This window comes from Panthera leo, chromosome B3, assembly GCF_018350215.1.
Source record: "Panthera leo isolate Ple1 chromosome B3, P.leo_Ple1_pat1.1, whole genome shotgun sequence".
Taxonomy (NCBI): Eukaryota; Metazoa; Chordata; class Mammalia; order Carnivora; family Felidae; genus Panthera; species Panthera leo.
Window position 1 is genome coordinate 71,664,715 of NC_056684.1, and position 27,081 is coordinate 71,691,795.

A 27,081-nucleotide genomic window follows, 5' to 3' on the forward strand; every position below is an offset into this window, starting at 1 on the left:
TCTCAAAGAAGCTACCAACAAATTAACCAACAAAACTCCTAGAATAAGAGTTCAGTGAGGCTGCAAGATACAAGATCAAGATATAAAAATAAAAGAATAAAGTGGAAGGAATCATTCTAACCAATTTTAAGACAGTTTTACCCAATTTTACAGTTAACAAAAACATGGTATGGACAGGTGGATAAATACATTGATCAATGGGACAAAATAGAGAACCCAGAAATGGAACTTACACAAATATGCCCAATTGATTTTTGACAAAGGTGCAAAAGCAAGTCACTGGTAGAATGATAGTCTTTTCAACAAATGGTGCTGGAGCAATTGAATAACCATAGGTAAAAAATAAATTAAAAAAAAAAACTTCAATCTAAACCCTACATCTTATACAAAAAATAACAAAGTGGATCATAAATGTAAAAGAGGGGTGCCTGGATGGTTCAGTCGGTTATGTGTCCGACTCTGGGTTTTGGCTCAGGTAATGATCTCACAGTTTGTGAGTCTGCACTGACAGCATGGAGCCTGCTAGGGATTCCCTGTCTCCCTCTCTTTGTCCCTCTCCTGCTGCGCGTTCATGTATGTGTGCGCGCACGTGTGCCCTCTCTCTCAATATAAATAAACTTAAAAAACGTAAATGAGGAGGCATCTTTGAGGTAGACACCATGAGCAAAGCTCACGCTCCCGTGTTGGAAAAATTTATAGACAAGAAATTATCATTGAAATTAAATGGTGGCAGATGTCCAAGGAATATTGCTGGGGTTCGATCCCTTTACGAATCTTGTGATAGATCAGTGTGTGGAGATGGCACTAGTGGGCAACAGAACAATATTGGAATGGTGGTAATTCAAAGAAATAGTATTATCATGTTAGAAGTCTTGGGACAAATATAAACAATGGGTGTGTTTACCGGAAGAAACCAACTGCTTCCACATGTCCCCTCTCCTAGCACCTGTTTTACTACAAAATACAAATCAGGCTATGCATTTTCTTATTGAACTTTTTTTTTTTTTTTTTTTTTTGCTAAATAAACGTTCATAATAGTCAAAAAATGTAAATGATAAAACTATAAAGTTTATCAGAGAAAACATAGGAGAAAATCATCAGGACCTAGTTCTTGGTAAAGAGTTATTAGAAATGACACTTAAAAGCATGATTGGGGTGCCTGGGTGGCTCAGTCAGTTAAGTATCCAACTTCAGCCCAGGTCATGATTTCACTGTTGGTGAGTTCGAGCCTCACGTTGGGCTCTACTGGCAGCTCAGAGCCTGGAGCTTGCTTTGGATTATGTGTCTCCCTCTTTCTGCCCCTCCCTTACTAGTGCTCTCTCTCTCTCAAAAATTTTTTTTAAAAAAGCATGATCCATAGAAGACAAAAATTGATAAACTGGACTTCATCAAATTTAAAAACATTTGCTCTACAAAAGGCTCTGTTAAGATGAAAAAACAAACACAACCTCTATCAAAACAAAACAAAACAAAACAAAAACACCAGCAATCTTCACAGAGCTAGAACAAACAATCCTAAAATTTGTATGGAATCAGAAAAGACCCCAAATAGCTAAAGCAATCCTAAAGAAGAAAACCAAAGCAAGAGGCATCACAATCCCAGACCTCAAGATATATTACAGAGCTGTAATCATCGAGACAGTATAGTACTGGCACAAAAACAGACACTCAGATCAATGGAACAGAACAGAGAACCCAGAAATGGACCCACAAACATATGGCCAACTAATTATTGACAAAGCAAGAAAGAATATCCAGTGGAATAAAGACAGTCTCTTCAGCAAATCGTGCTCGGAAAACTGGACAGCGACATGCAGAAAAATGAACCTGGACCACTTTCTTACACCATACACAAAAATAAACTCAAAATGGATGAAAGACCTAAATGTAAAACCGGAAGCCATCAAAATCCTAGAAGTCCTAGAGGGGAAAAACAGGCAAAGACCTCTTTGACCTCGGCTGCAGCAACTTCTTACTCAACACGTCTCCAGAGGCAAGGGAAACCAAAGCAAAAATGAATCATTGGGACCTCATCAAAATAAAAAGCTTCTGCACAGCAAAGGAAACAATCAGCAAAACTAAAAGGCAACTGACAGAATGGGAGAAGATATTTGCAAACGACATATCAGATAAAGCGTTAGTATCCAAAATCTATAAAGATCAAACTCAACACCCAAAAAAACAAATAATCCAGTGAAGAAATGGACAAAAGACGTGTATAGTCACTTCTCCAAAGAAGACATCCAGATGGCTAGCAGACACATGAAAAATGCTCAACATCACTCATCATCAGGGAAATACAAATCAAAACCACAATGAGATACCACCTTACACCTGCCAGAATGGCTAACACTAACAACTCAGGCAACAACAGATGTTGGCAAGGATGCGGAGAAGGAGGATCTCTTTTGCACTGCTGGTGGGAATGCAAACTGGTGCAGCCATTCTGGAAAACAGTATGGAGGTTCCTCAGAAAATTAAAAATAGAACTCCTCTATAACCCAGCAATTGCACTACTAGGTATTTATCCAAGGGATACAGGTATGCTGTTTCAAAGGGACACATGCACTCAAATGTTGAGAGCAGCACGGTCAAACAAGACATGGTATATATATATACAATGGAGTATTACTCGGCAATCAAAAAGAATGAAATCTTGATGTTTGCAGCTATGTGGATGGAACTAGAGGGTATTGTGCTAAGCGAAAATAGTCAAAGACAAATATCATATGACTTCACTCATATGAGGGCTTTAAGAGACAAAACAGATGAACATAAGGGAAGGGAAGCAAAAATAATATAAAAACAAGGAGGGGGACAAAACATAAGAGACTCTTAAGTATGGAGAACAAACTGAGGGTTGCTGAAGGGCTTGTGGGTGGGAGAATGGGCTAAATGGGTAAGGGGCATTAAGGAAGACACTTGGGATGAGCACTGGTTGTTATACATAGGGGATGAATCACTGGAATCTACTCCTGAAATCATTATTGCACTATTAGCTAACTTGGATGTAAACTTAAAATAAAATAATATAGAATAAAATAATAAAAAGATAAAAAAATTACAGAATGAGAGGAAATATTTGCAAACCATTTGACAAAGGATCTGTCTCTAGAATATATAAATAACTCCCCAAACTCAGCAGTTTCTTTTTTTTAAGTTTATTTTTGAGAGAGAGAGAGAGAGAGAGAGAGAGAGCAAGAGAGTGCACACACACAAGTAGGGGAGGGGCATAGAGAGGGAGACACAGAGGCACCCCTCAGAAGTTTCTTTTTTTAAGTAAGCTCTGTACCCAGTGTGGGGCTTGAACTCATGACTGAGATCAAGAGGCACATGCTTTACTGACTGAGCCAACCAGGCACCCCTCAAGATTCAGCAGTGTAAAAAAAAAAAAAACCCAATTATAACATAGAAAAAAGCCATTCACAGACAATTCACCAAAGAGGGTATGTGGATGGCAGAAAACCACGTGAAAAGATGGTCAATATCATAGCCATTAGGGAAATGCAAACAAGTAAACAAAAACTACAAAAAAATGAAAACAAATCCCCACTACATACCTATTGAAAAAGTGAAAATAGGGGCACCTGGGTGGGTCAGTCGGTGAAACGTCCAAATTTTGGTTTCAGCTCAGGTTTTGTGAGTTTGAGCCCCGCATTGGGCTCTGCACTGAGGTGCGGATCCTGCCTGGGATTCTGTCTCTCTCTCTCTCTCTCTCTCTCTCTCTCTCCCCCCCCCCTCCCCCTCCCATGCTCATGCTGTCTTTGTCTCTTTCATAATAAGTAAATAAGCCTGAAAAAAAAGTGAAAATAAAAACTAGCAACAATCCTGGGTCGTCTGACTGAGTCAGTGGAGCATGTGACTCTTACTCTCAGGGTTGAGTTGAAGCCCACATTGGGTATAGAGATTACTTTTTTAAAAAAGCAAGTAGTGACAATCTCAAATCTTGCCAAGAATGCAGAGAAACTAAATCTCTTGTACTTGTTGGTGGGAATGTAAAATAACACAGCAACTCTGGGAAATAGTTTAGCAATTTCTCATAAGATTAAACATATACTTACCATGCCACTCATCAATCACCACACCCCTGGGCATTTATCCCAGAGAAATGAAAGCTTATGTCCACAAAAACTGATACACAAATATTTATAGCAACTTTTATTTGTAATAGCCCCAAACTGGAAGCATTGCAAATGTCCTTCGACAGATGAATGGGTTAAACAAATTGGTACATCCACAGCAATAAAAAAGAACAAACTATTGTTACATGTAACAACTTGGATGAAATTCGAGGGCACTGTGCTGTGGGTGTCTGTGGGACAGCCCTTCTCAAAAGGTTACATAGTATGATGTCATTTATAGAACTTCTTGAAATGGCAAAATTATAGTGATGAAGAACAGATTAGTGGTTTACAAGGGATAGGAACAGTTGTAGGAGGATGGGGGACACAGTACAATGACAAATAGTATAAGAGTTCTTTTGTGGTGATGGGACAGTTCTGCATATTGAATGTGGTGGTGATTACATGAATCATACAGGTGATAAAATTGTGCAGAACCGCCCCCCACCACCAACATGAGTGAATGTAGTAACTGCTGAAATCTGAATAAGGTCTGGAGTTTAATAGTAATGTGCCAGTGTTGGTTTCTTAATTTTGAAAAATGTACCATAGTAGCATTAAGATGTTAACATTAGGCAAAACTGGAGGGTGGGTAGACAAAAAGCTCTCTGTACTCTTTGCAACTTTTCTGTAAACCAAATGTTACTCCAACATTAGAAGCTTATTTTTTCTTAAACCTTTATTTATTTAAATAATCTCTATACCCAACATGGGTCCTGAACTCTGGGCCCTGAGATCAAGAGTCACATGCTCTTCTGACTGAGCTAGCCAGGTGCCTCTAGAAGCTGATTTTTTAAAAAGGAAAGAAAAAAAAAATTAAGAAAAAAAAAATTAAATATTTTTTAATGTTTATTTATTTAGAGAGAGAGTGTGAGTGGGAGAGAGGCAGAGAGGAGAGACAGAATCCCAAGCAGCCTCTACACTGTCAGTGCAGAGCCCGATGCGAGGGTTGAACCCATGAACCATGAGATCAAGACTGAAATCAAGAGTTGGATGCTTAACAGACTGAGCCACCCAGGAGCCCCAAGGGGGAAAAAAATTAATGTGACACTGCTAGGATACCTACTAGAATGGCTAAAATTGGAAAATAGCAGATAGGCAAGGGTATGGGATAATATTCTTTATTCTAGTGATTTCATTCTTAGTTTTATACCCAGCAGAAATAGACACATTTGTTCAAAAAAAGACATGCTCTAGGATGTTCATAGCAGCTTTATTCATAATAGCCCAAACTGAAAACAGTCTAAATGCCTACTCACAGAATGAATAAATTGCAGTATATTTGTATAATGTAATATTATACAACAGTATGAACGAACCACCTACAACATGCAACAATATAGATGAATTGAAAAGACATAATGTTGACTCAAAGAAGATAGACAAAAAAAAAACCCCACATAATATATTATTTCACTTATTTGAAGCTCAAAAACAGCCAAAAAGAATCTATGGTGTCAGGATAATAGATGTCCTTTGGGATGGTGGGATAAGTTGCCAGAAGAGGGCATGCATGCATGGGACTTCTGTAGTGCTGGTGATTTTTCAATTCTTGATTTCTTGCTATTTTTTGTGAGTGTGTTCAGTGTGTGACAAGTAACAGCTGTACACATGATTTGTGCACTTTTCTGTATGTAAATTATACAATAAAAAGTTTACCAAAGAGCAAACTGAGGCACACTCACACTCATTAAAAAAAACTAGAATAAGGACTAACAATACCAAGTGCTGATAAGGATGTGGAGCAACGAAAAATTTCATTTACAGCTAGTGAAAATATCAGTTAGTACAATCACATTGGAAAGCTGTTTGGCAATATCTATTAAAGCTGCATACACACATAACCTATGCCCCAATACCACCCGATTATATATATACCCAACAGAAATATGTACAAATGTGTACATGTGTTCTCATAAGACAGGTACAAGAATGTTCATGGCAATATTACTCAAACCAAAACAATCCAAATGTCCTTCAATGCTGTTGGAGCTGATTAAGATCAGTTACAGCCCAAAATTGCAGAGAAGTGAACCCCTGCTGTGGCATCCCTCTGTCAATGGGGAACAGGAGCCAGTGGATAAATATTCCAGCCTCCTGTTCCCCCATCCTTCAGAAAACTCTGAACATTATGTACCTGATCTCAGTAACACACCTTTATATTGGCGTTTTCTTCTTAACTGTCTCACTCTTCCACTTCCTCAGGAGTCATGTCTCCTGGAGTCATTCCCCACACAAACTACATCCAAGTGTTTCTCCCAGGGGAGCCCAAACTTCAACAGTACTATTCCATCTATGTATAGTTCACAAACAACACCTATCTATGGTGATAGAAGTCAAAATAGTGGTTACCTAGTGGGGTAATGGTTGGAGGGGGCATGAAGGTTGCTTCTGGGGTGCTGGTAATGTTCCATATCCTGATCAAGGTGGTGTTTAATTAAACAGGCATGTTCATTTTGTAAATCCTCATGAAGCTGTATGCTTAAAATGCATGCATTTTATATATGTATAGTTTAAAAAATTAAAGAATACAGGTGTTGAGGGGTCAGAGAGCAACTCATTAAGGGTACAGTGGTCTTTGTAAGGGAAACTGGACTTACAGGTATTAAAAGAGGTTAATTTCAATGAGCATATGCATCTTTCTTGGATAATGCACTCTCTCATATCCTTGGCAACCAGATATGGATTATTAGGGATTTACTGGAGGCACAGGGAAAGGATTGTGAAATATTACAATGAAAGCAGGGGCACTGAAATTCACCTGCAAGAATGCATCTCCTTGGAACAGGCCCAAGGCATTACAACATTCCTTCAGGTGTGTTGTACAGTCAGTTCTTCAACCTTGCTTGGCATTCAGGCTGTGTTTCCAATACTTCCCTAACCAGAGCTAACCTTCCCCCACTTCACCTTTCACTTTCCGTTTTCATTCATTGAGCCTATTTCTAAGTTTCAGACACAGTGAAACACTTGAGATATATTGGTGAACAGTAACAGATGTGGTTCCTGCTCTCACTGAGTGCCACTCTAATAAGAAAGCCGTATTAATTAAGAAATCATACACATTGATGAGTGTGACTGTAATTTGTGCTACAAAGAGATTACTGGTTCTCTGAGAGCCTACTGGTCTACTTAAGAAAGGCAGGGGAGGATTCCTGGAGGAAGCAACACTTGAGTTGAACTCTAAGGATGAAAAGAAGTTAACTAGGGACCCAAATGGACAAAGGTGTGGGGAGTGACCATGGGGAGTAAGAGGCACAAAAGAAAATTTGGACAAGGTAGGTAAGGAAGCACACGGTAGAGAGGCTGGACAGATGGTCAAGGGAAGACCATTTATGCCTGTGTAGACTGTAAGAAGTTTTACCGTTATCGTAAGGCAAGTGAAGCCAGAAGAGCTTTTAAACCAAGAAGTGCCATGATTATAGGTGTGTTTTGAAAAGATCGCTATGGCTGTTGTGCGGAAGTGACTGGAAAAGGATCACAGTGGCTGTGGGTATACAAGAGGGTACTGCAGTAAACCAGAGGCAAGGTGATGGTAGCTTGGACTGGAATGATGGTAGGTGAAGGTGGAGAGAAAGTAAAACGGATTGAACAGACATTTATGAGGCACATGAGTTTTACCAGTAGCAATAAAATATGGCATTTATTTCTAAACAGCAAATAGAACCATGTGTTTACCTCAGCTGGATACAGGGATATGCATTTTGTTAAACTTGGTTATTTTTGTTTCACTAGCCTATTTCTTCTTAGGAAAAGTGGTATGTGATCATGTTGCAACTGAATTGTGCCTAGGAGATTCTGAAGCTGCTGTTATTCTGAAGTCAAGTACAACTATTCCTCAGGGGGAGGACTGAAGACTACCAAAGTTGCAAGAGGGCAGGAGTGGGGAAATGTGGTAATGAAACCACTGACATCCAACGGGCATTGCAAGGAAGGCAAGAAAAACGAGTGTATAAAGGGCAGGCAGGAGGCTGCCGTCTTGTGTGGGAAAAGTTAAAACAGGACTCCTCAGATACACCAAAGCCGAGACAAAGCCTCCCAAGGTCTGTAGAGATCTAAGGAAAATAAACCTTTGAGCCATTTGTGTGAAGACTGCAGACTCCTTCACAAAGTGAGGGACTGTGCTGGAGGGTTAATATTTTAAAAGGGAAGATGTGTATCCTTACACTTAGGCGAGTGCTTAAGAGGACAAGACAGGTTAAGCTTCAGAGAGGTAGGGAGATGGCAAGGCCCTGGGTATGTAGCCAGGTAGTTACTGGGTCCCACCAGGGGAATGAATCAGGATTGTTTGCCCAGGTGAGAGGGAATGAAAACACTGACAGCAAACACTGAAGCTATCTCCACAGGTGGTCAAGTAACAGCGAGCAAGTGAGGATGCTTCTAGACTTCCTACAAGGGAGTAGATTCTAAGAGCTGCTCCTCCTTCCCAAGACACTGAGAATCTAGCTGGAAAAACGCTGAGGGTCAGTCCAGGATGAAGGACCTGCTAAGGACAGAGCAGACCACTGCAGTATTTCCAGCAGTTAAGCAGACAACCTTCTGGCAACTACACCCCGGCAGCTTCCAGGACCCTGTGAATGACCTAGCTGCCACTATAGAACAGCTTCTGTGGAGTCCACATAAAGTTCTGGGGAAAGGGCAGGTTTGACTGGATGAGGAAACTAACAAAATGTAGTAGCATGGGTTCTGAGTAGGGAGAGGAATACTGTGAGAGAGGGTGGGCTGGCAGCTGGCTCTAGCTCATCTAGCAGACCACCTGGCTCCACTACAAGCCCTCTGGTAAATCCCTCCAGGAGGGCCAAGAGGGTCTTTAAGTGTCTCATCTCTCTCTAAAGCAAGTATCCTTTAGGGCAGGGAAAAAATAGGCAAAAGGTTATCAGACTCCAAGACTTTATGATCCATAGGAAGATTTTTTAAGTCTGGATGGGAACTAGTAAAGCTGTTAACCAAGCTGGAAATGGGCACGGGGTTTGTGAGTCATTGAACTTGACAGGTAGATTCTCAGGCTCAAACTTTTGCCTGGGGTGGGGGTGGGGGGCTCCTTATGTCCCAAATTCACACCAGAAACTCATTATTGTGGCTTGTAAGTTTGCAGCAGTACCTCAACCTGTGTCACTGAACACCCTTTCACATTAATAAATCTTTTGGGGTAAAGATCAAGCCTTTTTTAAAGGACACTCTTGCAATGACACTGCCAGGTGCTTCTAATGGACCTTGCAGGCATAAAGATACAGGGTCAAAGTTGTATAATCAGAGTGTTATCCTGAAGAAAATAATTTTTACAAGATATTTGTTAAGTTTGTTGCTTGAGATAGAATAGTTTAAAATAGTGCCTCTGGGTTACCCAGGAAGAGCTAAGGAAAACGGGTGAGAGAGACTATATTCTTAGGTGTTTTTCAATAAGATGTGTTATTATAATTGTTACGTCTATGAATCCCTCCTAGTATTCAGTGTACAGAATCGAGAGAAAAATTGTAAGGATGTTTTTCTTCTTTTGTTAAATTTAAGAAAGAGAGTGCTGGGATCCTAAAGTCTGTTATCCTGGTTTGGTAACAGGTGTCAGTTTTTGGGATTCAGGATGTAAGCTCAAAGATACCATTTTCTCTCCTAAGGTCCAAAATCCTCGGTCAAGTCAGATCACAGGTTGAAATGTTGGTGCTAACATAATTATGGGGCATTCAACAAGGCACTTAATCCGAAACTCTCTGAAACACAGAATTACTTCCATATGTATACGGAATATAATCCTGTATATATATTGGATTATATAATCTAATACAATGGGATTGTGTGAAAATCAGTAAGACTGTGTTAAATGCTTGCCCAGCATCATGCTTGGATGGATGCCTTGGGCCCCCCTGACAAGATTATATCTTGCGAGAAGCATTGCTTAATGAAGTTGGCAGACTAAACTTGTAGCTGTGGATGTCCTCATACTCTTGAATACTGTAGGGCCTAGGGCCTAGAAATGTCTTCAATGAACTCAGGGCATGAAACAACTTGTAAAGTCACATTTGTTCACTAAGTCATCTGTACTTGTTTGAAAACTGCTCAGTATTCTCTAGCACTACACTATCCAATAAACTGGCCACATGCTACCTGTGGCTATTTAAACTTAAATTAAAAATGAATAAAATTTGGGGCGCCTGGGTGGCTCAGTTGGTTGAGCATCCGACTCTGACTTCAGCTCAGGTCATGGTCTCAGGGTTGTGGGATCAAGCCCCTTAAGATTCTTGCTTTCTCTCCCTCTGCCCATCCCCTGCATTGTGCTAATAAAAAATAAAAGTAAAAATTAGAATCCAATTAGTCACACTACCTACATTTCAAGGGTGGCAGCCACAGGGCTAGCATATTGGTCAATGCATTATGAAATAATTCCATTACAGAAAGCTCTACTGGACAGTGCAATAGCTTTAAGAATGGTGGATGGATAAAATTGGGCTTACTTTAACATGTGTCTCTCTTCCAGCCGTAGCTTTTCTCAATTTATAACCCTACCCAGACACCTCCCCCTCTTCAGTGCTTTCTATACTTTGGCCATAGATTTCAATGCAGGTACACTCTCACCCTTTCACCTGACACTTTCATTTTTTAAAATAATGCGTTGCCACCATACTTTCTTACTGTAAGCACTTCTCTTAATCCACTTAAGTCCCAACTGAAGAGATTTAATTGGTCTGGAATGTACACCTGGGTGTCAGGATTTTAAAAGCTCCCTTGGTAATTTTAATGCACAACCAAGGTTGAGATCCACTCAACTAATAATTATTTTAAAACTGTTTGTGAAGAGGCCAGCCTGCAGGAGTCATTTTGCACAATCAAATCTTGGGCTTCTATTATGTAACTGCTTTGCCTTTTCGCACTCCATTATACTGTCCCTTCTTTCTATTGTAGTTCTGACTTAAGTGCGGGGTGGGGGAGGCTGACTAGCTCTCAACAGGGCTTTAAACAGGTTTTGCTTTTCCAAATTGGGATTTTAAGTTTTTGGATTAACTTGAAAATTACTTATGAACCATATATTGTTTTGAGGCCTTCTTTATTAGGACTAATTTGATTAAAATTCAAATAGGTATTTTCCAACACTCCTACTTTAGTCACCCCTCTAAATATTTGGAATTGTCATCCCAGTCACATATATATCTAAAATCTAGCCTTTTCTGTACAGTTTAGCTGGGCAGATTTTCACTTTATCCTAAGGTCTTTCCAAACACTAAAAATTCTCCAACATAATGCCCCATTTGTCAAACACAGTGTAAATGATACCTGTTCTCTATGAGATTCAGCATTGATAAGGCAAATGAAGTTCTTTATAGTTACTTACCAGCCCATACTCTGCATATTATATGTAGCTCATTTACTGGTCGCTCTCATTTTATGTCTTATCTGTGTGTCTACTATTGTTAACTGGCTTCAACTCATCACAGTGTCTTTTTTCCTTAAATCTATCTAGAACTCCACTGAATTGCAATTTTTGGTGTGATCTGAACCAGGGTCCAGAAACTCAAACCCCATTTGACACTGGTGCAGCTGAATTTCCCTCACATTCAATAAAAAGGTCAACGGATATGGCTAAATCCTTCATTCTCCTAGGCCACAATGATGAGGCTTTCTGGTTTTCCTAAAAATAATATTCATTAGTTCATCATTAGTCAATGCTGTCACAGGTCAGCTACATGTGCTCAGAACTAAGTATAGCTTTCAATTGATCTCATTAAATACACAGCTATTTCCTATTTCCCAACTACTTCCATAACATACCTCATTTGGTAGTCTAAAACCATGTCTCATCAGTTCTGTTTCTTTACTTTGCATATCATATCCATGGGCTTTGCTTCTCCTAGCTACTTATTCTTTTGAATAAACCTATTGCTAGAAGTCATCCAGTAGACTCCTTTTTTGGATCTTCTGGTTACTGTATGGCTGGAATGATGCCTATTTTTCTATTCCTTCCATTACATTTTTAATATTCATTTGACTTGTTTATTCCCTGGTTCCAATTTACCATAATCCTGTTGTTCTTGTTTACATTTTCCTATTTTGTTATGCCTAGTTCCCTCTGTAAAACAGAGGCTTTAAAACAAGTATTGAATAGTACTAACAATCCTTGCAGTTTTCAGATGAAACTTGAAACTACCTTAGCCAGTCAACTCCAAAGAAGTTTCTCCATTAAAAATTGGGTATCAGGTATGTTTCAAAGCCTAGGGGGCTCAGTTAATCATCTAACTCTTGATTTTAGTCATGAGATAGAGCCCCACACTGGGGTCCAGACTGGGTGTGGAGCCTGCTTGGGATCCTCTCTCACCCTCTTCCTTCCCCTGCTTGTTCTAAAAAAAATTAAAACTCATTAAAAAAAAAAAAGTTTCAAAGATTTCATTTTAAGTCATCTACCTTCTTAATCAATTCCTGGCTGGAAACCATTCTTAAAAGCTTCCAAGCTATTTTTTCTATTTCTTGGCATATTGGGGGAAAAAAGGAAAACATTATTCTGAATTTTATACCCAACAAATACATCACCATATTTTACTGTTTTAAATCTTCTACTGAATAGCTTTAAGGTCCTGGAATTTGAGATTGTTGTTACCCAGAATTCCCTCTAAACAATTAGCTGAGTCTGAAACTCAAGCTTTTCATCCTTACCTGCACTGCTAACAAAGCCCACCACTTGCTCTGCCTAGATTTCTATTAAAACTACTCCAATCTCTTTCCTGGGGCCCAAAGTTAAGTAACGTAATAGTGACTATAAACCTTCATTAGATCGGTGGTAAGACGATGGCCTCTCTTTTTTTAAAAAAAAGTTTGTCATCTATCCATTTCATCAGATTGCAAGATGTAGAACTATATGCTATTTCAATCATGTTTCCTTTACTTTTGTACAGTTTTGGCCTTGGAGCCTCAATTTCAAAGTATTAAAAGAGTACACCTATGACTATAGAATTCTACAGTATTGTTCTTAGTTCTAAGAGGATCTTCAAGTATGAAATGATTCTTCCCCATCAAGATAAACTAGAGGTCTCTTGGCATTGTATCAATAACCCTATGTGTATATGTTTTCTAACAGCATATGATCATTTCTCTAAGCTTTCTGCAGTTTCTTTCAATATATGGTTTCATACGAAATTATAAAAGTGGGTATTTTTAGGCCTGGCCTGACTAGTCTATTACCTTTTAAGTACTGATGGCTAACATTATAACCTTAAACAGGTTTTATTAACATCTTAGAACCGTGTCCCTTTCTTCTAAGCATCCAATTTATTTTCTTGTTGGGAGTTATGTGCCGAAAGGGAGTTTGTGTAACATGAAATCATGTCAGATCAGAAACAGGGTGGGTAAAAAGCTACTTTCATACTGTGGACATGAGGTCCAAAGGTAGTCCATAGTTCAGCTCTTCCTTCTTTTCTGCTTTGTCACCTGTTACATAAAATGATTTATGGAATTCTAATAAATAGGACAGGACTTCTCCTAGTAGGCTGGATACAAATGCCTTGTTGCAACAACTTTTCTGGGGAACCCAAGGTTTGTGTGAATGATAGTAGTCTAAACTAACCATGTTTTTGTCCTGTTCGGCTGGAAACTGAAGTATAAAACATAAATAAAATGGACCTTTCAGGATTAGGCAAACATCACAAATCTAGAAGCTGTTTAATAAATCTGTCCTTAGAAGTTTGGGTGCTAATTAGTATCGTGACTAAAAATCACAACAATTAATCATATTGGCAAAGGCGCAAAAATTACTTACAGGGATTAAACCAATTTAAAGTAAAATACATGTTCTCAGCAACCTTGCAAGGTTATTATATACTATAGAAGAGAAGTAAAGAAAGAGCTTTCCTATTTTTAGTAACAGTGAGGCATAGACTCAATCCAGAAAGCAACTGGGACTATATCAATTAAAAGGATAAAATGGGAGAAAAAAGAAACTTCGTTCTCCAGTTGTTTCAATTTTCCAAAAATCTTGACATGTCTGAGCCTCATCTATTTAAGGAGAAAACAATTTAGCACACAACAAAAATCTCAAAAAAGGTGCCAACTGGACCACAAAACATTGATGAAAAGGCTTAATGTAGTTCCCAAACCTTTTCATTTGGAAAGAAGAGCCATTCTGCAAAAGAATTTAAGTAACTTGTCTCCTTAACACAATACCCACCCCAATGATACATCGTTTGAGTAATGTATGTTGGTATGCATAATGACTATGACTCAAAGAAAAATATATTTAGTACATTTTAAGGGTTTTGTGGAAGCCGCTGTGAAACAAAGAATTGGAAGTAAACAATTATCAACTACAAAAATAAAAAACCAGGTTCTTTTTTTTCTCCAAATTCCTGGTTTAATAAGGACTTGTTTATTTTGAGAAAAAAGGGTCCCAAACATCAGGCTGTTCACAAAAATAACCCACAGTATCAACTTTAGAAAACAAATCTTAAGACTATTACACTAATTTTTCTAGAGGATGCATTTGACATGCCAACTCTCATTCACAAAAATACATTGTTACATTTGTGTTGAACATCCCCACATAAGCACTCTTATGTGGGGTATAACACACATACCTCTAACTCAAAGCTCTCTCAGGTGCTACTCAACTAAAGCGATTGCCTTTGCAGTTAGGGAAGCAACTACTGAGCTCATGTATGAATGGAAATAACTGCACTCCCTGCATAACAAGAGATTATTTTGGAGACAGTTGATAAAAACCACACATCCTTTTTATTGTTAAGTCATAAAGAGGTATCAAAATTAAAAGCAAAAATTACAGGGTAAGACTTAACATAACTACTAGGAGCGTCAAAGGAAGTGAAAATGGGACTAGGCGCAGGGCAATATGAATTAATGAACATGGGAAGGACAAGGATGGGGAGAACAGTGAGCATGTGCTGAAGATACTAGGGGAGAGGATCTGGTGAAAATTTTGATCTTAGACAAGCGCCTAGGTAAAGAAATAATGGGACAAGATTTCTAAACCCCACTATGTGCTTAAGAGTCATCCTCGCCATTGGCGCTGTCTCTGTCATCCTCTCCTTCCTCAGCCTCTTTTTCATCATCCTTGATCAACTCCAGCTGTGAGAAACAGACACAAACAGGATGGAGTTAGAGGCACTCCATGTGTCCCTGATCCCCCCTCCACCACCTCTTTCTTTCCTTTCCCGTGGTTTTCACCTGGTCATCCCCCCGATCTTCATTATCATCATCATCCAGTAGGTCCCCCTCCTCAGCAGAGTCATCTGCACCCCCCTCAGACTCCATCTTCACATTAGTCTCATCTTTCTTCAGGGAGCTGCTGCTCTGCTCCTCTTCTGACTTATCATTCTTCATCTCTACTGGGGATGAGAAGGACAAGTCTGTCTAGGGGCAAGTAATGTCCACAGGATGTAGACAATCCCCACTAATGATCACAGAACTGCAGCACAAACCTAAATCCTCCCACACAAATGCCCTTCCCAATTCAAACTCCCCAAGTTTCATATTCAATTGCTTTATATCCCACTACTCCAACATATACCTTGAACTATCTTAGGTGGCTAACCCAACTTTATACCCAACAAGCAGGAAAACCATTTACCTCCTTGTTTGCTCTGTTCTTTCTCAATTTTTTCCAGGCTTTCCAGTAGAGAATCCACTTTTTGCTTTATCTGGGTCAACTCCTTCTTAATGGTCTGAAGGTCATCGCCTTTCACTTTAATACAAACGAAACTCTAGATTAGAATCAACTATACCAGAAAGCTGCCAGTTGCCAAATTCATCCCCAGCTAAATCATATGGCCGTAGCCAACAGAAGATCACTGGAGAGAAATGGAGCCAGGACCATATTCTCCCGGTAATGTGGGGACCCTCGGTTTTATAGCTGGTAGCTAAAAACTAAATCTAATGTGCCTGCTCACTTAGCAGTAGAATCTTACTTTTGTAGGCCCGCTAAAGACCTCCATTATATTTGAAAGCATTTTTTGTACTGTTTTTACTGACCTACACATTTCATAAATTTATAAATGCTTAGTTAGCTCCCTAAAGTCTAGCAACTTTTTTCAAATTACCAAGGCCTTGTAATTTATGTAACTTATAGAAGGCAGTCTAAATTGGCCCCTGAACCACTACCTTCTCCTCTTCCACTGTTTTGATAATGCGGAGCTATTTGTATAAAAATTGACTACTGGCTGCACTAATTTCCCTATTTCAACACAAGAAAATAGCAGAATCACAAAACTGCAGTAATACATACACTTTCCAGACTTGGACGAAGATCCTCGCTGTCCACTCTTAGAATTAAAGCCACTTTTGCCTCTTCGTGAGGTGTTTCCTGATACACGCTGGCGTTTTGAGGGAACCACAGCCCGAGCAATAGGAGGAGGAGGAGGAACGCGTGCCGGGTAACTATACATCCTATTGGATAAAAAGAAAACAGAATTCCTTCACAACTAAAATTAAGTCAGCAAGACCCAACAGTGATCTTATACAAGAATAATATTCACTGTCTATTTGTTTCTTTTGGCTAATTTCATTCAAAAGTCCACTTCAAACCTTTCTTCTTTACTGCTTTGAATACTGCAGCTACTTCAAGAAGATGCATACCCAAGGATAGTTGGTTGATCTTAAGGGATGGACATAAAAGCCTCCTTTGTACTAGGGCAGTATCAATAAAGCACTGCTTTTTATAATGAATAGTCTATATTGATCTCTTTTTATACGTGTTACAATACATAGTAACACAACACATAATATATAACTCAAAAAACAAACAAAAACAATCCCAAATAAAGTTCTCACAAGAAGGGATTGCAATTACTGGTGTCTGCCAACAGTGGTATATTTACTGTTAGCTAAATCCCTGATTTTTATTATCCACAGAATTATACAGATAAATCATTACTGCTAACTAGTTTGTGATAACAGACTGAACCACATAAAACTGCCAAGATTAACCAGCTTAGGACTATAAAAACAAAGAGCCACTCAAATGTGTTTGCTGTGTATAAAAAGCCATGATTAATTCTAACAACATTTAAACATAAGATGTACTCATAGTTACAACAAGATGGAGAATATTGTCTGTCTTATTTGCTATTCACTAGTGCCTAAATCCAATGCCCAGCATGCATTCAGCTCTCAAATACAGACACTGGTTGCTCAGTTGGTTCTTCCACTGGGGAAGTATGGCTCTACAATTTGTAAAGAGAAAATTCAAAGCACAACAAAAAGCTTCTTCCATGGGTATCAGTTTTAGAAAATCTCTACATTCCATGTCATTTTTACAAAATACTGTGGCAGCATAAGAAGGTAAGACATAGCAGTAGGGAAAAAAATCTTATAATTCTAGTTCTGCACCTTTTTAGTAACTAACTTAATTTCAAGGCCCAGTTTTCTACGAAAACTACCCACCAAGTGCTGCTCTGCCTAACTTCCAAAGTTTTAAGGAGCAAATGTGATGTATTAAAATTATGTAATTCATATATGTGGACTCTCCCTCTAATATACTTCATTTGTGGCTAATCTCTGAAATCTCTAAGGTTTCAATCCTCCTGGTAGTGAAAACAGTGATTTTATATGGTCTTTCAGAGAATTCTCTTCTCCTCAACCCAATTTAATATAAAATGTTTCCATTATACTTTAACATAGTAGTATTTTAGTTTTTCCTAGGAGTAGCTATCACAGGAACATTTTCCTATATTAAGAAAGAGCACATGTACATTGCCAAACAAGTGAGGGCACAACTAAATTTTCACTTAAGCAGTTTTCAGTCAAGACCACCCTTGAAACACAGCAGTTATTGATTTGCCAAGTGAAAAATGATGTTAAGAGTTATTGAAGTGCTCATAATTCTTGTTTTTAAGCTCTATCAAAAACAATTTTTTATTCGAGAGAGAACGTGAGTGTGAAAGAAGACGAGTGGGAGAGAGAATCTTAAGCAGGCTCCACACTTAGTGCAGAGCCCAGTGCAGGGCTCAATCCCAAGACCCTGGGATCATGACCTGAGCTGAAACCAAGAGTGGGATGCTCAACTGATTGAGCCACTCAGGCACCCCTTAAGGATCACTTTTATGTTTGAGCTCCAGGAAATAAGAAAATGTATGATTTAGAAGGTAGGGAGGTATTGGTGCTTCTACAGAGGTTGTTGCTCAGTAGACAAATTTGTTAATGAGGAAGAAGATACTTTAAAAGCAGTTTCAGTCAATGATGGTGAGTTAATCCATATCTTTGGGCATGGAACAACTCATGGTCCAATCCTGTTGGATTTAGAGATCTAACCTACCCCTCCTAACCAACCCACTCACTGTCATTGGCACAAGTCTCCAAACCAATGACCTTGCCAGTTCACATTCCTTATACTTCACCTCACTGGAAATACACAATTTCACTCAACGCAGGTAAATCGTCATAATGAAAATAAGGCAAGAAATGCAGTTTTCAAGTCAAATGCTCCAATTTTCAGAACAAAAGTGTATTTTGGAAGATAAACTGTTAGTGCTGAATGGCTTTTAGTGCCATGGAACTTAACTGCTACTCAAACAAAAATGAACTCTTGAAAAACTCTAAGGAAGAAGTTTAAGTAGACCTTCCTTGTAAAATCTCAAAGTGTATGACTGAAAACATGAGGAGAAAACCATACCTACTATAACCCTCAAGGTCAAAGGGATAGGAAATACAAAGCTGAGTATGACACCTTCAAAAACCAGCTACAAATTTAAGTAACCATTTTCCCCACAAGAAAACCTTATTAAGATGAACATCATGTGCTGATCCCCTACTGATAATTGATAAAAGCCCACGTCCTTAAAAAGCCTTCACACAAGTTTCACTATTACCAAAGGAAAAAGCACTAGAAACCCTAAACGGGTTATGACTGCCCCATAAACCAGAAATCTGGACATTAAGTGTTGGTATAAAATCTAGCCAGAATAAAAAGGTAATTAAAATGCCGTAAAAAAAAAAAAACAACCCTAAATCACTTCTGATCACACATGAGCCAGCTAATTATCTGAACAGATAAGACAAAGGAACTCTGTCCTAATCTCTAAGCAAAACATACGCCTAACAAGTCATCTATTAAAAATAAAAGTTTAGGGATGCCTGGGTGGCTCAGTTAGTTAAGTGTCTTGACTCTTGATTTGGGCACAGGTCATCCATCATCTCCTTTCATGAGTTCAAGCCCTGGATTGGGCTCTAGGCTGGGATTCTCTCTCTTTGGCCTTCCCTACTCTCTCAAAAATAAATAAATAAACTTTAGAAGTTTACAGAGGTGCCTGGGTGGCTCAGTTGGTTAAGCGTCAGACTTTTGGTTTTGGCTCAGGTCATGGCTCAGGTCATGCATGGCCCCAGGTCCAGCCAGCTCTGTGCTGGCAGCACGGAGTCTGTTTGGGATTCTCTCTCTCTCTCTCTCTCTCTCTCTGCCCCTCTCCTGCTCGCTCTTGCTCTTTCAAAATAAATAAACTTTAAAGAAATAAAATAAAAATAAAAGTTTATAGAGGCGCCTGGCTGGCTTAGTCTAGCGTGTGACTCTTGATTTTGGGGTTAAGTTCAAGCCCACGTTGGATGTAGAGATTACTTAAAAATAAAAATCTTAAATAAATAAAGTTTACAGAGTCAAGCTTATTAAATGTCTAGATGTAAAAGTGATCTTTGGGTCTCAAAAACCCTGATTAATAGTATTAAATTTCAATCACTATCAAAGCAGAAACAACTAGAATATATTAGTAAATATCTATATTCTCCTGAATTTATTTGTTTAATGTACCATACCTGCCTTCAGGTCTTAAAAATTTAGATAGATTAAAAATGATGGTTTAAGTTAATATTAATTATCAAATTATCAATTCTGGAAATAACTGCCAGATAGCTTAGGCCCACAAATATGTTAAAAAAGTCATTCAAGTGTTAGGTATTTTCTTCTGCTTCATTATGATCTATAATGGGATTTCAAGATGGTGTTTCTTCCTGCTTACCTTTGATTTTCCTAGGATTGATTTTATAGGCTACCATGTTGTTTGGGCTTTGGAATGTGTAAGCATCTCTGAAACTGCTAAAATTCTACAAATGTACCTATTCCCAATAAGGTGAAAAATCACTGAGGCAGAAACAAGAGGAATCTTCCATTCTATTTAAGCTAATCAGGACCAAATCTAAAATGACTGCTCATTTCTAAGAAATGTGCTCTAATTCACTAAAAAAAAAAATTTTTTTAGGTAATCTACACCACACATGGAGCTCAAAATCATGAGCCCAAGAGTCATAACGCTCCACTGAATAAGCTAGCCAGACACCTGAAAACGTGCTTTAATTTAGAGAAATACAGGGGAAATTATGTACAATCCATGTTATACAAAAGGCATGATCTTAAGAAAGTGACAGGAACAAAATCCTGATGAATAAATAGAAGTAATCTATTGGATAGATCTAGATGAAACCATAGAAATCAATGTGACACAATAGCAAATATGTATAGAGTTTAAGAGCCAAAAGAGCAGATTTTTTCCATCCTAGTTCCAGTAATTACTAGTCGATGACAGATACCTCAAACTCTGTACCCACGATGACTCTACACAGAAACTAGCACACTAACAATTCACTTAATTTTTTTAAACTAAAGCCCTAAGTGAAGACCTATTAACTGTCCTGAGTTTGATTCTTGTTAGTGTACTCTCCTATGACAATCTACAACTTTAACTACAGGTTTCCCAACGATTTATCCAGGGTAAACCTTCAGAATACACACCTTACATTACATTCTGTATGGTTTTGTAGAAAAGGACTTTACAAATTTTACTTTATCTTTGGATTGTGTAGACTGAAGCTAAGCGTTGCACTACACAAGACGACTGATACTAATGAATACCAGAATCTTAAGAACTATTCAAGAACCAAAGCCTTCAGCAATTGGTATCTTTGAGAATTAGAAAAGAATATTTCTCACTTTTTTTCTTAAAAATTTTTAAATGTTTTACTTTGAGAGCACCCAAGCAAGCAGGGGAGGGTCAGATAGAGAGGGAAACACAGAATCTGAAGCAGGTTCCAAGATGTCAGCAGAGACCTACCCAGGGCTCAAACTCATGAACCATAAGATCATGACCTGAGTGAGCTTAAGTTAGACACTTGACCAACTAAGCCATCCAGGCACCTCTGTTTCCCACTTTTTATAAAAGCTTCTATGGGGGCGCCTGGGTGGCTCAGTCGGTTGAGAGTCCGACTTCGGCTCAGGTCATGATCTCAAGGTCCGTGAGTTCGAGCCCCGCGTCGGGCTCTGGGCTGATGGCTCAGAAACTGGAGCCTGCTTCCGATTCTGTGTCTCCCTCTCTCTCTGCCCCTCCCCCGTTCATGCTCTGTCTCTGTCTCAAAAATAAACGTTAAAAAAAAAATTAAAAAAAAGAGCTTCTATGAAAACATATTTGAATGATTTAGATTAACTATTTTCCATTATCCTTAAGACTACCAAAACTTTTTCACTTGACTACAGATAGTGCAACCCCTCAGACTTTTAAAATCATGTTATTAAAAAATAAATAAAATAAAATCATGTTATTCATTTTTAATGTGCTAGAATTAACATAATCAAGCTACCTTAAATGCACAATTAAACACTAGTATAAAATTCATTTTACATGTACACAAATAACTAAAAACCAAAATTTTTACTCAACATCCTAATGGCTAACAAACACGTGAAAAGATATTCAACATCACTCATCATCAGGGAAATACAAATCAAAACCACAATGAGGTACAAACTCACACCTGTCAGAATGGCTAAAATTAACTACACAGGAAACGAAAGATGTTGGTGAAGATGTGGAAAATGGGGAACCCTTTTACACTGCTGGTGGAAATGCAAACTGGTGCAGCCACTCTAGAAACCAGTAAGGACGTTCCTCAAAAAGTTAAAAATAGAAATACCTTAAAATTCAGCAATTGCACTAATACGTATTTTTCCAAAGAATGCAAAAATACAAATTCGAAGGGGTACATGCACCCTGATGTTTATAGTAGCATTATCAACAATAGCCAAACTATGGAAAGAGCCCAAGTGTCCAATGACTGATGAATCAATAAAAATGTGGTACACATACACACTGGAATATTACTCAGCCATCAAAAAATCTGGGGTGTCTTGGTGTGAGCACTCAGTTAAGTGTCTGACTTTTTTTTTATTAAAAAAAATTTTTTTTAACGTTTATTTATTTTTGGGACAGAGAGAGACAGAGCATGAACAGGGGAGGGGCAGAGAGAGAGGGAGACACAGAATCTGAAACAGCTCCAGGCTCTGAGCCATCAGCCCAGAGCCCAACGCGGGGCTCGAACTCACAGACTGCGAGTTGGTGACCTGAGCTTAAGTTGGACGCTTAACCGACTGAGCCACCCAGGCGCCCTTAAGTGTCTGACTTCTGATTTTGGCCCAGGTCATGATCTCACGAACCAAGAGACTGAGCCCCGTGCTGGGCTCCACACTGACAGCGGGAAGCCTGCCTGGGATTCTTTCTCTTCCTCTCTCTACCCCTCATCCACGTGTGTTCTCTCTCAAAATAAACAAAAAAATGAAATCATTGCAATGACATGGACAGAGACCGTCAGAGAAAGAGAAATATCATATGATTTCACTCATGTGGAATTTAGGGAAAAAAGATGAACACGTGGAAAGGGGGGAAAAAAAGAGGGAGGCAAACTTTATAACAATAGAGAACAAACTGAGGGCTAATGGAGGCAGAGTTTGGGGGGTAGGCTAAATGGGTGAGGAGTATCGAGGGTACTTGTTACGAGCACTGGATGTTATATGTAAGTAATGAATTACTAAATTTTACTCCGGAAACCAGTATTACACTGTGTTTAACCAACTAGAATTTAAGAATTTAGGAAAAAAAACTTTTTTAAGTTCATCCTAATGTAATTTCAATAGTATATGTTTATTTAAATCTCAAAGACTTATGAGTAGGCTACTGATACGGCGCCTGGGTGGCTTAGCTGGTTAAGCATTGGACTTCAGCTTATGTCATGATCTCAACAGTTGGTGGGTTCGAGCCCCGTGCTAACAGTGCGGAGCCTGCAAGGGATTCTCTTTCTCTCTCCCTCTCTCTCAAGAATAAACAAACTTAAATAAATACATGAGTATGCCACTGACTTTGCTTTATGTAAGAAATGGGGGGGCTTAAAAATGTCTCTGTAACGTGTTTAATTAAGATTTACATTAAAATGTAAATATGAAACTATGTCATACCAAAAACAGATCCCAAAAAACCTTTCATGTTGTAAGAATACTTGCTTTTGTCCCTAAAAATAAATCAACTAGCTAAATTTTTATAACTTGTTTTATTTCTAAAGTAAGATAATTTTACAATCATTTTTATGTGTCTTTATTTTGAGAGAGAGAGAGAGAGAATGAAATCTCAAGCAGGCTCTTCTGCACTGTCAGTGTAGAGCCTAATGTGGGGCTTGAACTAACGAACTGTGAGAACATTACCTGAGCCAAAGTCAAGAGTCAGATGCTTACCCAACTGAGCCACCCAGGAGGCCCAGTGAGAGACAATTTCTAAACCTTGGTAGCAAGTAGTTTCTCCACAAATATGCTGCCTTAGTTGAGTCTTCTTCAGAGAAGGACTGAAGTGAATGCAACTGTTAAATTTGTTTCCCTAATACAATTTATGTTTAGAGTGCCAATTACCAATATAAATTTGCATGGTTGTACTTTGTATTCCTTAACTTTCTTCATGTTGCGCCCATTAAGGATACAGATTTGTAGGACAGTGGAAAAACAGCAAGCCCTACTCATATGAATGGTAAAGGGACTGAAGGACAAACCAGTATGCTGCACAGGATCATTTCATATATAATGGCTGGGTGGCTCAGTGGGTTAAGGGTCCAACTCTTGATTTGTACTCAGGTCATGATCTCCTAGTCCTGGAATCAAGCCCCAAGGGATCAATCCCCAAACAGTTTCCCCACTGACACTATCAGCCTGCTTGGGATTCTCCTCTCTATCCTTCCCCTGCTCACGCAGGTATGCACTCTCTCTCAAAATAAATAAACGTTAAAAACTTAAAAAAAAAAAAAAAATTTTGTAATTAAAGGAAAACGAAGATTACCTAACTACCTTTTTTTTTTTAAAGAACACTACCCAAAGAACAATGATCAAGGTTGAGACCACCACATGCATTCCTGCTTACAATATAGACATATACATAGACAGCCCCTGTATACGTAGAACCAAAGTTGTCAATGAACAACTGGCTCTACAACCTTCTTTCACAAAGAATTGTTGGTTTAACACTTACGAGTATTTTTGTAAATTCAAAGATACATTTGATTAAAAATTGCTTGACTGATTTATTTGCATCTCTCAAAGAGAAGGAAAAAAATTAATTGCACATACTCATTTCAGGATGCATCCAGTTTTATATATTAAAAAAAGTAAAAAGTTGCATCTTAAAATTACAGTGATTTGTCTTGACAAATTCATTTGGAAAGCTGTTAACACAAAACCAGAGGTTTCCAGGAAAGACAATTTGAAAATTCATCTCAAAACTTTCTAAATGAAAAATAATCTGAGCAATATGTAGGTTGCTTTGATCAATCCTTTCAGAAACAGTACTGGATCCAAGACTATGTTAAGAAAAAAAATTTTAATCTGTCTTTGCTTCTGATTATGAAGCTTTATATCCAGGTGACCATCTTTAATTGACACAATTTCCGCCAAAATTACAACATTATTCATTTGTCATAATGTTAACACATATACTTCCCCACATATCACTTTGGGTCTTTCCCAAAGGTAATAAACTGTAGGTGTTGTCAAATTTTTTTTTAATAAAGCTGAAATTACAAAACAGTATTTATGACAAATATTGTTTATAAACTGTATGTTAAGAACATGTAAGACCACTCATTCCTATATTCACAATTTACATCCAGGTCAAAGGGTACACTTCTTTTACTTACAATGAGATTTCCTTTAAGGAGTTGTCTGAGAACAGACTTGTGGTTGCTAGGAATAGGGTGGAGAAACTGACTAGAAAAAGAGTTTCATGGTGAATTTGTGAGAAGCATGACCTATCTGTATCTTGATATCCTGGTAGATACTGTAACTTGAAGATACTATGTTTGTTAAAAATTATACACTGAAAGAGTAAATTCTGCTATATATAAAAAGGTATCCTATTGAGGTCTTCAATTTCTTTCCATTCTCGAACCTCTTTGTAAAATTTCTGCCCCTACCATTACCCAAACCTACCCTTGTCAAGTCACCAATGATCGCCGCATTTCTCAATCTTCATATTACTTAACATTTGTAGTTCATCCTTCTACTCTTTTAATACATATTCACACAGCTGGGACACTTCATGCTTCTGGTTTTTGTCCAGCTTTTTAAAATTTTTTTTTTTTTTTTACATTTTCTTTATTTTTGATAGAGACAGAGCACAAGTGGGGGAGAGGCAGAGACGGAGACACAGAATCCGAAGCAGGCTCCAGGCTCCAAGCTGTCAGCACAGAGCCCAACGTGGGGCTCGAACCCACAAACCCCAAGATCATGACCTGAGCTGCAGTCGGACACTTAACCAACTGAGCCACCCAGACGCCCCAGCTTTTTATGGCATTTTTCAATCACTTGTACTCACTCCTCATCTCCCTAGTTTTTAATAGTTGCAGTGCTCTAATGATCTCTATTTTCTGTCTCTACTCACCCAGTATTGTGGTTTTGTGACCTATGAGCAGACAACTACTATGTCTCCACATAAACAACTGCCTATATAACATCTCTCAATAATAAAGATGTCACTGGCCAATCTGTGATAGTCACTCCTCAACCTAGTTTCCCCTATGTTCTTCTATCACGATTTCTGCAAATTCCAAGTCGCTAGTTGTGCAGGCCAAACTTTGGTGACATCGGATTCCTCTCTTAGCCTTCACAGTGATGTGTAAGTGAATTGGTCTTTATTAACTTCAAAATTCAACTACTACTTACCATTTCCAAGTCTACCTCCCAGGGTCCTTTCCCAAATGATTGTTTATCTAGATAATTCTATCAGCCACTTATTATCTATAATCAGACTAATCCTGTTACAATACAAGTAAGATCCTCTCACTCCTCAGTTCAACTCTCCCCACTGCCTTCTCATCTCATTTCATAAAAGCTAAAGATGCCTTAACATGCTTTTATGTGTTCAACCTACCTTCTCTGAGACGATTTATTTTCCACTATAGTATCCCTGGTGAACACAACAATGCCTCTCCTAAACTAGACTCTAGGAAAGATTTGTCACAAATCACACTATCAGCACGCAACAAATCAAACCTATCTTTATAGCTGGAAAGCCAAAAGCACTAATCTGCTTTTCCCCCAGCTGTATGAAAACTATTGGAAAAGCTAAATAATCTACCCCAAAATAAATATCAGATCCTGTGCCTATAATGGGATGTGATGAGACTATCAGGTCATACCTGCTGTTAAGGAATTCACCCTCAAAAAAATTCCAGTGGTAACTTTGTCTTGCAATTATATATGTTTTTTACAATATTAACCTATTTCCCTTCTTAAGCCCCATCAATCTCACAATAGTAACACATTTATTACTATAAAGTAATAAAGTCCTGGGAAAAAAGTTGATCTGCCTGAATAAGTCAAACTATATTTGGTGGACCTTTTCCTCTTATTCCTGGGATTACAGTCTTTAAGAGGAGATTAAATTATCATCTTATCCTATGTATCAACGGGTACCCTCTCTTTCTTTCCCTGAAAGACTGATTTCCTGGATATTCCTTCAAATTCCTTGTAGCTTTATTTCAAAACTGCAGTCTGGGTTCTCTAACTTCCTGCCTGAAGAGCAGTCCTCAGTCATTACAATTCTCATATTGAAACACTGCTCAAAATTCATTTGTGGGGTACCAGAGTGACTCTTGATTTCAGCTCAGGTCACGATCTCACCGTTTTTGAGATCGAGCCCTGTGTTGGGCTCTGCGCTGACAGCACAGGGACTGTTTGGGATACTCTACA

General features: G+C 38.5%; 1 protein-coding gene and 1 pseudogene across 11 annotated transcripts in view; one reads left to right on the top strand and one right to left on the bottom strand.

Annotated features, from left to right (window-relative positions):
• Positions 1-607: 607 nt before the first annotated feature.
• On the top strand, positions 608-937 carry LOC122221268 (annotated as a pseudogene).
• A 13,869-nt stretch (positions 938-14,806) lies between these two features.
• Positions 14,807-27,081, bottom strand: part of HNRNPC (heterogeneous nuclear ribonucleoprotein C) — a 54,658-nt gene continuing 42,383 nt past the window's right edge. For 9 of the 11 annotated variants that reach the window (XM_042942635.1, XM_042942630.1, XM_042942631.1 and 6 more), the window contains 4 exons: positions 16,333-16,493; positions 15,679-15,792; positions 15,276-15,436; positions 14,807-15,176 (listed from right to left, as the gene is read on the bottom strand). In XM_042942635.1, coding sequence (XP_042798569.1) covers positions 15,093-15,176; positions 15,276-15,436; positions 15,679-15,792; positions 16,333-16,493 — 520 coding nt within the window. In that variant the 3' untranslated portion in view covers positions 14,807-15,092. The remainder of the gene's footprint in view (positions 15,177-15,275; positions 15,437-15,678; positions 15,793-16,332; positions 16,494-27,081) is intronic. The other 2 variants (XM_042942640.1, XM_042942638.1) reach the window with 1 other exon arrangement.